Source organism: Myotis daubentonii, chromosome 17 (genome assembly GCF_963259705.1).
Source record: "Myotis daubentonii chromosome 17, mMyoDau2.1, whole genome shotgun sequence".
NCBI classification, from domain to species: Eukaryota; Metazoa; Chordata; class Mammalia; order Chiroptera; family Vespertilionidae; genus Myotis; species Myotis daubentonii.
Genome location: NC_081856.1, coordinates 5,695,280 through 5,705,703, shown reverse-complemented (window position 1 = coordinate 5,705,703; position 10,424 = coordinate 5,695,280). Strand labels below are relative to the sequence as shown.

The following is a 10,424-nucleotide window of genomic DNA, read 5'->3' as shown; positions in this document are numbered from 1 at the left end:
ATCCCAGAATAAGAAGAAAAGGAAAGGCTGGGAGCTTCCATCACCAGGGGGCTTGGCCAGCCTGAAAATGGCCCTCCGCCCCTCACCCAGGCTGGCCAGGCACCCCAGCGGGACCCTCACCCTGATCCAGGACACCCTTCAGGGCAAACCAGCTGGCCCCTACCCGTGCACCAGGCCTCTATCCTATATAGTAAAAGGGTAATATGCAAATTGACCCTAACAGCAGAACGACTGGGAATGACTGGTCACTATGACACACACTGACCAGCAGGGGGCAGATGCTCAATGCAGGAGCTGTCCCCTGGTGGTCAGTGCGTTCCCACAGGGGGAGCTCTGCTCAGCCACAAGCCAGGCTGATGGCTGCCAGCACAGCGGTGGTGGTGGGAGCCTCTCCTGCCTCCTCAGCAGCGCTAAGGATGTCCAACTGCAGCTTAGGCCTACTCCCCGCTGGCAAGTGGACATCCCCCGAGGGCTGCTGGGCTGCCAGAGGGATGTCTGACTGCCAGTTTGGGCCTGATCCCCCAGGGATCGGGCCTAAGCCAGCAGGTGGACATCCTCTGAGGGGTCCCAGACTGCAAGAGGGCATAGGCCGGGCTGAGGGACACCCCCCCAAGTGCACAAATTTTTGTGCACCGGGCCTCTAGTATATATATATATATATATATATATATATATATATATATATATATATATATATAACAAGGGCTGTATTCCAAGGCTGTAGATTTATGTCTCAGCTCCAAGTACCAGTTGTTTTGAAGACGGCTGGAAAACTAGAATAATATTCATACTATTTAAATTTTTTTTCCTTTTATTGAATTTATTGGGGTGACACTATTTAATACAATCAATCAGGTTTCAGGGACACAATTCTATAACACATCATCTCTGCACTGTATTGTGTGTTCACCACCCAAGCCAAGTCTCAGTCCATGACCATTTATCTCCCCTTACCCTCCTCCACCTGCCCTCATCTCATCTCCCACAGCAATCACCACACTGTCCTCCCTGTCTAGGAGTTTTTCTCCTTTTTTTCCCCTGAATCCCTCCACTCTCCCACCTGGCACCCCCAGCCCCACCCCACCAACAGTTGTCAGCCTGCTCTCTGTCTATGAGTGTGTCTCTATTTTTGCATACTGTTATCAGCCTTGTTAAATATTCTTCAAAGAAATATTTATTCAAACCATGTCTTTGTGGAAAAAAAATTTTTTTTAAAGGTTGATGTTTTGGCACCACAAGTTTATAACGTAAGTAAGCTAAAGAATATCTTTTGATGAACACATATAAAGAGGAAATTTATAATGCAATGTATTCATAGGTGGAATAGTTACTGAAGTATATGGAGGGGAAAATGGGAAGCAAAACCCTAGCATCAATTTCAGGAAACTAGGACACGGGCTCAAGACTAAGTGCCTTCCCAGTTAACACAGTCCTCAGAGGTGAGAACTAATGAGGAGACCTTGCCTAACCGGTCAAGGTGTGCTCGCATCTCTCTAGAAGACAGCAGACCTACATGGCCACTCCTGTTTGCCAGTGGGCTAGTGGGACAAGGTCTCCCATTCGTGGAGCCACCCTTTTTCCAATCCCCTTGCCATGGATGGATCCAGCAATCAATGTGGTGGCCCCCTGTAGAACTCGTAAGGCCCATGAGACCAATGGGAAAGTCAGATTCTGGCTTCTAGAGGATGACCTTACCCCCTGAGAGAGGCCGAGGGATGGTCTTACGTCACGACTCCAAGGTAACGGGAGACAGGGGGGCAGGGAGCAAAGCGGGAGGAGCGGGCCACTGCATTTCTGAAATTCTGGCCATCTGACTAATAAGTTCCGTTAGTCTTTCACGAGTTTTGTGTTGGAGTTTTTGCGACTTGCACCTCAAGCCTTCGTCATCGGTATGCCTTTGTAAATCGCTTCCCTGGAATCATGAATTTGGACCCTCAAAGCAACCGTTACGTGCAGCGTGGGCAGTGGCCGTGCGCACAGCCTCTCGGCACTGTCTCTCCAGACCCAACGCCAGGGTCCCTGCGACACTGGCTCAGAGCTGGCGGATCCCTTTTATGTGACCCAGCTGCCCTTTCGCATAGTATTGCAACGAGTTAACGTCCGCGGCCCCTGAGCCACTTTCTGAGTGCATCAAGCAAAGAGGCTATTTCTTAGCTGCCTCTGCATTCCTAGGACGGTGCCTGGCGTATTGCAGGTGCTCAGTAGGTGCTTGGTGAGTGAACAAAGACCAGCAGCAGCGCTTACTTCTTTTTCACTGAGTTTCTCTCCAACAGTGACCAGGGATGAGGTTTGAATGCACTGCTCTCACCGGGCCTGCCTGAGTGACTTGAATGAATAGGCCACATTGTGCTTATCCAGTCATCTGTCCACAGACCCCTGGACTGCTGCTGCATTTTAGCTAAATTCTTCTGATCAGCAACTGATCTCCTGGCCTCCTCATATGCTGGTGCTCTATATAGGATAGGTGTTCAGAAAATAATGAGCATGTTTTTAAAGGAAGTATCATAAACACGATTCTATCAACTACAGCACGCATTTTAGCAGATGCTGGGTTACTATGAAATGTAAGTATATGGTTTGGAAACCTCATTCTACGTGCATGGTCCTCCCGTGGTCGGGAGAGGCGCCTCGAAGCTCCCACAGGGCAGAGAAGTAGCTCACACACCCCTGTCTGAAAAGCCTCAGGAGCATTTTTACCTGTGTTATATGTTGGAATTCTCTGCAGATTTTATTTGAATAAAAAATTCCAGAATATATTTAATATTTTATTTGAATAAAAAGTTCCACAGGTGAGGAGCCTGGAAACCACTGTGAGGACATTGGCATCATTACCCATTACAGGCTGTCGCCTCGTTTCCAGAATGAATATGGTGGGATTATTTGCTCTCGCCGGGCCTGCCGTGTGAAGGGCCCGCCTGTGTGTCCGGCCCTTCATTACGGTCCTTGGCCAGGAGAGGGCATCACAGCCTCCCTCCGCCTCACTCAGCGTCTCAGGATCACGCAGAGTCTGCGGCCTCAACCCAGACACTCATTCTTGAGAGACCCCAGAGATAGCTTGGTTTACCAATAACTTTTCAGGTTAGAAATGGTAGCCTAGAACCTTTTCCCATGACCTGCATTGTGACTCTACTTCTCTCTTTCTTTGCTCCAGGACAGGCAGTGTGAGTGACCGCACCCTAGCCAGCAGGCTATGAACCAGACTTCCCTGGTTGTGTTGCACTTCACAGATACTGTGTTTTTTTATGAATGGAAAGTTTGTGGTAACCTTGTGTTGGCCAAATCTATCAACACCATTTTTCCAACAGCATTTGCTCATGCCATGTCTCTGGGTCACACTTTGGCAATTCTCACAATATTTCAAACTTTTATTATTATTATTATTTTATTATTCAAACTTCATTATTATTATTCTCTAGAGCAGTGGTTCTCAACCTTCCTAATGCTGAGACCCTTTAATACAGTTCCTCATGTTGTGGTGACCCCCAATTTCATTGTTACAAATTGAACATAATTAAAGCATAGTGATTAATCACAAAAACAATATGTAATTATATATGTGTTTTCTGATGGTCTTAGGCGACCCCTGTGAAAGGGTCGTTCGACCCCCAAAGGGGCCGCAACCCACAGGTTGAGAACTGCTGTACTAGAGGTCTGGTGCACAAAATTCTTACACAGGTAGGGTCCCTAGGCCTGCCTGGTGATCAGGGCTGATCTGTGGGATGACCAGCGGGGCAACTGGGGGGTCCCTGTTGGCACCCATCTTGGCTGGCCTGGGGCCTGTGGGCTGGGGACTGCTCCTGTGTTGAGCATCTGACCCCTGGTGGTCAGTGCGCATCATAGTGACCAGTCATTCCGCCCTTCAGTTGATTTGCATATTAGGCTTTTAGTATATAGGATTTCTTAAGACCTGTGATCAGCGATCTCTGATGTTACTAGGACAAGACCCTGCACCAGCAATAAGATGACGACTTGCTGAAGGCCCACATCATGGTCAGCATTTTTTAGCACTAAAGAACTTTTTAATTAAGGTATGTGCATTGCTTTAGACATAATGCCATTGCACACTTCATAGTGGAAACATAACTTTTGCTTGCCCTGGGAAACCCAAAATTCCATGTGACTCGCTTTGTCTTGAAGGTGGTCTGGAACTGAACCCACAAAATCCCCTAGGGGTGCATGTCATCCTCCTGAACCACGGTTCCACTTTCCGGTTTCAGTTATCCAAGGCCAACTGAGGTAGGAGAGTATAAATGGCAAATTCCAGAAATAAGCAACTCATCAATGTTAAGCTGCACGCCGTTCTGAGGAGCGCAGACACTCACCCAGTCCTTCTCTGTCCCGCCTGGGATGTGACTCATCCCTCTGTCCAGCATCTCCCCACCCGCTAGTCACTTGGTGGCATCCTGGATGTCAGATCAAGGATCCCGGTATGGTGGTGCTTGCGTTCAAGTAAGACTTATTTACTTAGTGATGCCACAGTCACAAAACTTGTAGTAAGTATATTATTATAATTGTTCTACCATATTTATTATTACTTGTGTTAGTATCTTACTGTGCCTGACTTATAAATTACACTTTACCACAGTTACAGGTGTATAGATAAATCACAGCATTTGTGGGCTTGGTACTCTGTAGTTTAAGGCAGCCGGGGGGGGGGGGGGGGTCTTGGAACCTATCCCGTGGAGAAGGGGCAGCTACTGCACTTTCTAAACTGCCTTCGGTCTCTGCGAGAGTTACGTGCCTGAAGACACACTAAAGGAGAACCTCACATTTCAAAATAGCATGTTTATCAACTTCTACCAAGACATGGAAAATTCATGAATAGTATATGTCTTACCTTGGATTATTGTGAAAAACTATATTGCTTACACCAGAAACAAAGCAATGGTACAATTTTTTATTTCTTGCTCCGAGTTAGAAGAATTCTCTGGCACAATGAAGGAATCATGACATCACCTTCTAACTCTAAAATGTTTTATTTAACCAATGCAACCACACTGAGTAAATTCTGACTGGGGGGAAGTTAGTTGCTTGCTAATTAGTGGACAACAACAATATACGTTTGGACTCTATTTCCAGCGGAATGTCACAGAGTTCGACGCAAACGTCCGTCCAGGTCACTGTCCCTCGGCTCACGCTCGCTCGTAAACTCTGGTGGAAGTGACACCTTTCATGACACACTCCTAGACACACAAAAACATTCTTGGTCAATCCCGTCCCTTCGCTGATTGTCTCCTTCAGGCTTAGGACAGACATTTGTTCCTATATATACCTGATGTGATAAATCAGGGAGCCATGAAGACCAGGAAGATGACGTTTCCCCCTTAAGGAGCCTCACAATCTAGATGGGGGTGAGGGTACAAGCAGAGTGCGTGCTGCAGCGTGGGGCGTGCCCAGGTCAGGCAGTGCTGCCCGGTGGGGAGCACGCCCAGGCTGAGCCGCAGGCACAAAGGCAACAGGATGAGCCCCATAATCCCAACGGAATCGCTGCTTGTGCCACAGCGGCAGCGGCGTTAGCCGTGTGTTTGGGCGGAATGGTGGTCAGAGATGGCCCCGCAGGAGGATCGGGCCGCGAGAACATACTCACCACCACGAGTTTGTCATCCACTCGCTTCCTCTTGATGGTGGTTGACTTTCCATCCCATTTCTGCACCTGCACGAGGGCCCCTCCGTCCAAGGTGATGGTGCTCTGCGGTGCGAGAGAAAGCAGGTGGGAGTTTACATGGTGCAGGGAAATCACATAACAAGTGCACCGCCCTGTTGGGGGCGCCCTTGAGGTCATTCGAAATTCTACATGATGAGAACATATTGCCACGAGAAGTTAAATGAATGTTAAAATAAAAACATACACTATGATCAGAACGTCATACAAACATGCATCAAAAATGCTGTGAAAGAATATAGATCATAAATCTACGTTGAGATGGTAGTATCATAAGTAATTTTTAAAAATTTTCACACTCTTTGTAAACTTCCCTAACATTATGTTACTTAATCCACTTCAAATACTATATATATGACAAAAATTATGTTCATTGTTTCTTAAAATAATAAGGACAATTATGTTCATTGTTTCTTAAAATAATGAGGACAACTTTATAAGAAGGAGTGGAAGTCACCAATTAAATATCGAAGGCAACAAAGTTCAGAGGGTGGGGGTCAGGGACCTCCGGCCTGTGGGGGGCCGTCTTTCCTCTCAGGGCGGCCGCTCGGCTGCTGGGGGCAGTACCTGGTCTTGGAAACCAGGCTTTCCCTCCGCCCCAGCCCCTCACTCCTCACCTTGACTTTTCTGTCGTCTGCAGTGACCTCGTCAAATTCCTGGCCCAGTTTGAAGGAGATCTCCGTGTTTTTAAAGGTACTTTCTGACTTAATGGTGATCACATCCCCATTGACGCTGATGGTCATGTTGGGCTTGGCCATGCCGGCCACTTTCCTGGTGGCGAAGCCCACTCCTGCGGGGGAGAGGAGAAGCGGCTTACAGCGTCCTCCCGCATCTTTAAGAAAGAGCTGCGGTGTGGCTACGGGGCTGTGCACACACACGAGAGTGTAGGGGGCACATGTGCATGAAGGGAAACGGCGAGTTTCTGGGCCGCCTCGTTCAAGCAGCTGCCGCAGAGAAGTAAAGAGGCGAATCTTTATAGAAACGCACGAAGCACAGCTGGCTGAGGGTTTGTCCTTTAAACCTCCCTCTGCGTTCAGATGCAGCCCCCGGGAGACCGCTGTCCCTTGTCAACCAGGATGCGCCTTCGGGAATGTGTGTGTCTTTCAGTCACTGCTCTCACGGTAGTGGCCGCCTCAGCCCTCAGCCAGCCTCTGGCGTTCACTCAGTTCAAGAAACACTGGGCACTGCGGCCTGGTTTGCTTAAATAAAAACGATCTCGTGTGCAGTCAAAGACAGAATCCTCACCAGGAGACCGGGGCCACTAGAGAGCTACTCAGTTAAAAAGTGCCATCCCTGCCGTAACCTGTTTGGCTCAGTGGATAGAGCGTCGGCCTGCGGACTGAAAGGTCCCAGGTTCGATTCCGGTCAGGGGCATGTACCTTGGTTGCGGGCACATCCCCAGTGGGGGGTGTGCAGGAGGCAGCTGATCGATGTTTCTCACTCTCTATCCCTCTCCCTTCCTCTCTGTAAAAAATCAATAATATATATATTTTTTTAAAAAGTGCTATCCTTTGGGTGCCCACAGATAAGCTCTCGTAGCATTTGCTGCCCAGGCTCTCACCTCACTCCACCAGGAGAGGAGATCGGATGGATCCCCCAAAGTCAAACCATTCCCTCCGTTCGTGTCATGTCAGAGCGGCGAGGTGGCCCCACCCAGGCAGGCAGGGTTAAAGAGGGATTGCAGCGACTGTGAAACTTCAACATTCAAGAAGCCACTGTTTTAGTAGGTTTAGTAGTCAATGCTTTGCTTGCCAATCACCTACGTTACAAATTTCTCTTTTTTCTTAAGAGGAATCTACTTTTCTTGCTAAGGGAATGGGATGACAACTTACTGCCGAGCAGACACAGCAGTAACCGTCTCCCCGTGTGTGTGTTGGGTTCCTAAAACCCGTGTACAGAGATCTCAGCTCCTGCTGTGACTAGAGGTCACTTACAGACACCAAAGGTTAGAAATGGGGACCAGGGAGAGAAATATCGAACGAAACAGTGGGGCTGAGGCTCTGATCTAGTCCCTGCCGGAGACGTGGCCGCAGGCGGGAACCCGCTAGGCTGCTTCTTCCAGTCCCGGCTCTGTTACAAAACAGAGCGTCACATACAGGGAGGGGGTCAGCACAGCAGCGGCTCAGTCCACCGTGGTTCCGAGAGGCCGGCCTCGGCAAGCGTCTTCTCCACTCGCTGCTTCCTCCCTGTTGATCGGCGAAGCGACACCTGCTTACCGGCCATCAGCCAGAGCAGCTAATGTAAGGAGGCATCTGATTGTCTTATCATCAGAATTTTATCGATTTAAATGTAAACAGTAAAAGTGCGAAATGTTTCTAAAAATCAATAGCTAAGTAGCCTCAAATCCTGTCATTTCCATATCAGCACCTATTAGTTTATGGAATCAAAATTAATTGATATTCTGGAAAGTTAGGTCTCACTCATGCTGAAGTCCCTGATTTCCATCTCTCACTATAAACAAGGAAAATAGTGGTTATAGACAAGCAAAAAAAATGCTGTGTGCCTTGGGGGAGGTTAAATCTGAGATTTAGGGAATAAATTCTAACCCCTAATAAAGACACTGTGTGCAAGTCCTTCCCGATTCATCCCTGGGTAGGATTTGGTCACGCTGGCGGTGGGTGGGGGGCTCTCAGAGTGAGAGGGGCATTGATCGCTGCCTCCTGCACACCCCCTACTGGGGACTGAGCCCTGCGTCTCTACAACCCTGCTCTGCTCCCTCATTGCCTGGGGACCCTCACGTGGCACGCTGACAACGCCAGGGGAATCTGAAGACCCAGGAGCCTTCATTATCGAGGAGGAGGGATATTATGTGTGTAACAGTCTCCTTTTAAATGACGCAGTAATTCTATGGCGTCCCAAGGGCTTGCTAGTCGCAGAAATTTTTAAGCCCTTTAAGGAACACACTCTCTAAAATTAAGACTTTTAGGGGAAAGGGGCTGGGGGCTGGGTGGAAAGGGTGAAGGGATTAAGCAAAACAAACAAACAAAAATCCACAGCCTCACAGACACAGTATGGGGACTACTGGAGGGAAAGGGGGGTGGGGCGGGTAGGAGAGGGTAAAGGGGGAATAAATAATGATGGAAGGAGACTTGACTCGGGGTGGTGAACACACAAGACAATATACAGATGATGTATATAGAATTGCACACCTGAAACCTATATAATTTTATTAACCAATGTCACCTCAATAGATTCAAGAAAAAAGAAAAAAGAGTTTATCTCCCAACAAAAACCCCACACATTTTAATGGATTGACATTAAGACAATAAAGTAATTGGCTAACATAAGTCTACTTTAAAAATTACAGGAAGATGAGAAATACACTGTCAAAGGACATTATTGCATGCTAGGAAATAAATATGGTTGTATTTCCAAGTTATTGCTCCTTTTTAATGTTTTTATTGATTTCAGAGAGAGGAAGGGAGTGGGAGAGAGAGTTAGAAACATCAGTGATGAGAGGGAATCATTGATTGGCTGCCTCCTGCACACCCCACATTGGGGATCAAGCCCAAACCCAGGCATGTGCCCTGACTGGGAATCAAACCGGCAGCCCCCTGGTGCATGGGCAGATGATCAACCATTGAGCCACCCCAGCCGGGCTATTGCTCCTTTCTCTATGCAAGAAGGAATGAAAGAAAAGCAGGCAGAGAGCCAAGTAAGCCAAAGATACCCAGGTGAGCAATCAAATGAAGTCTTTTCAGTTCTGTAGCCCATAAAAATTCCCTTTAGACCCTTTTTCATCTTGGTTCACCTGTCATTGTGACTTTGGTCTACAATGTCTCTACCAACAAATGGTCTCACTTGCTATTTCTGCAGCCTCGATGCAAAAGCAGCATTCCATATCTGGCCAGTGCTTCCAGAGTGGAACAGCCATAGCCCCTATTGCCCAGAGAACAGGGTATGCATCCAGCCCGCCCCCCACGTCTTGCTTACCCACTTCTTTCATGTAATCATCGAAGTTCTCACTGGAGACCATTTTCCAGGTACCTACAAAGGCGTCACACATTTTGCGAGCTGTCCGGGACTATCTGCCAGGTGGGAAGAAGCTGCTGCCCTCAGGATGGTGCTGTGTCTGTCTGAGTCCCGGGACGTCCTTTTAAAGATGCCCGGAACACGTGATCGGAGGAAGGACCAATTGGGAATGATGTCAGACCATTTCCTCCTCTGCCGGACTCTACATTTTCCCTCTGAGTCATGCTTCTCACAGAAATTTCTCAACTTTGGTTCTCCCTGGCAAACGGTCGCTGGACTGAGAGTACAGATTATTTTTAACTGCTCATGGAATCTGTTAAACACGCCTGTTTAGAAGGTTTTAATCCTCGATCCATTGTGTTTCCCCCTATTATTTTCAGACACATTTATCCTAGTGGAGAGCACAGCCAGGTAATTATCTCAGGATGAACTATGACCCCTTTTTCTGGAGTTTCTATTAAAATTACAATTAAGTGGCTATTTTGAATTGAGGAACATAAAACTTACCTTGAGGATTTTTAAGTCATCAGAAAGGCTCTTTGGAACAGTGCTCTCAGGAATTGGCTGCAATTAAAGCAAAGTAAGTAATGGCACTTTAAAGTTCCCCAGGTTTCTCGTTTAAAAGGTTTTGCATGAATAAAAATGGAAAAAGTAACTTCAATTAATCCACTGGGAATCTGGACTGTAGGATTAACTGATAAATAGTAATCTAGCCTCCCTCCTTTATCCCCTAATAAATTAGCCTCCCTCTTTTATCCCATATATATTTGATTAATTTTTACACACTCCT

At 47.5% G+C, this 10,424-nt stretch overlaps 1 protein-coding gene across 1 annotated transcript; it reads right to left on the bottom strand.

The window, feature by feature from the left end:
* Positions 1-4,957: 4,957 nt before the first annotated feature.
* Positions 4,958-9,750, bottom strand: LOC132219892 (fatty acid-binding protein, adipocyte). Its single transcript, XM_059672647.1, has 4 exons — positions 9,596-9,750; positions 6,280-6,452; positions 5,588-5,689; positions 4,958-5,183 (listed from the first exon to the last, which is right to left on the bottom strand). Exons 1-4 carry the CDS (start codon positions 9,666-9,668, stop codon positions 5,133-5,135), a joined length of 399 nt encoding a protein of 132 aa, XP_059528630.1. The 5' UTR covers positions 9,669-9,750; the 3' UTR covers positions 4,958-5,132.
* Positions 9,751-10,424: the final 674 nt, after the last annotated feature.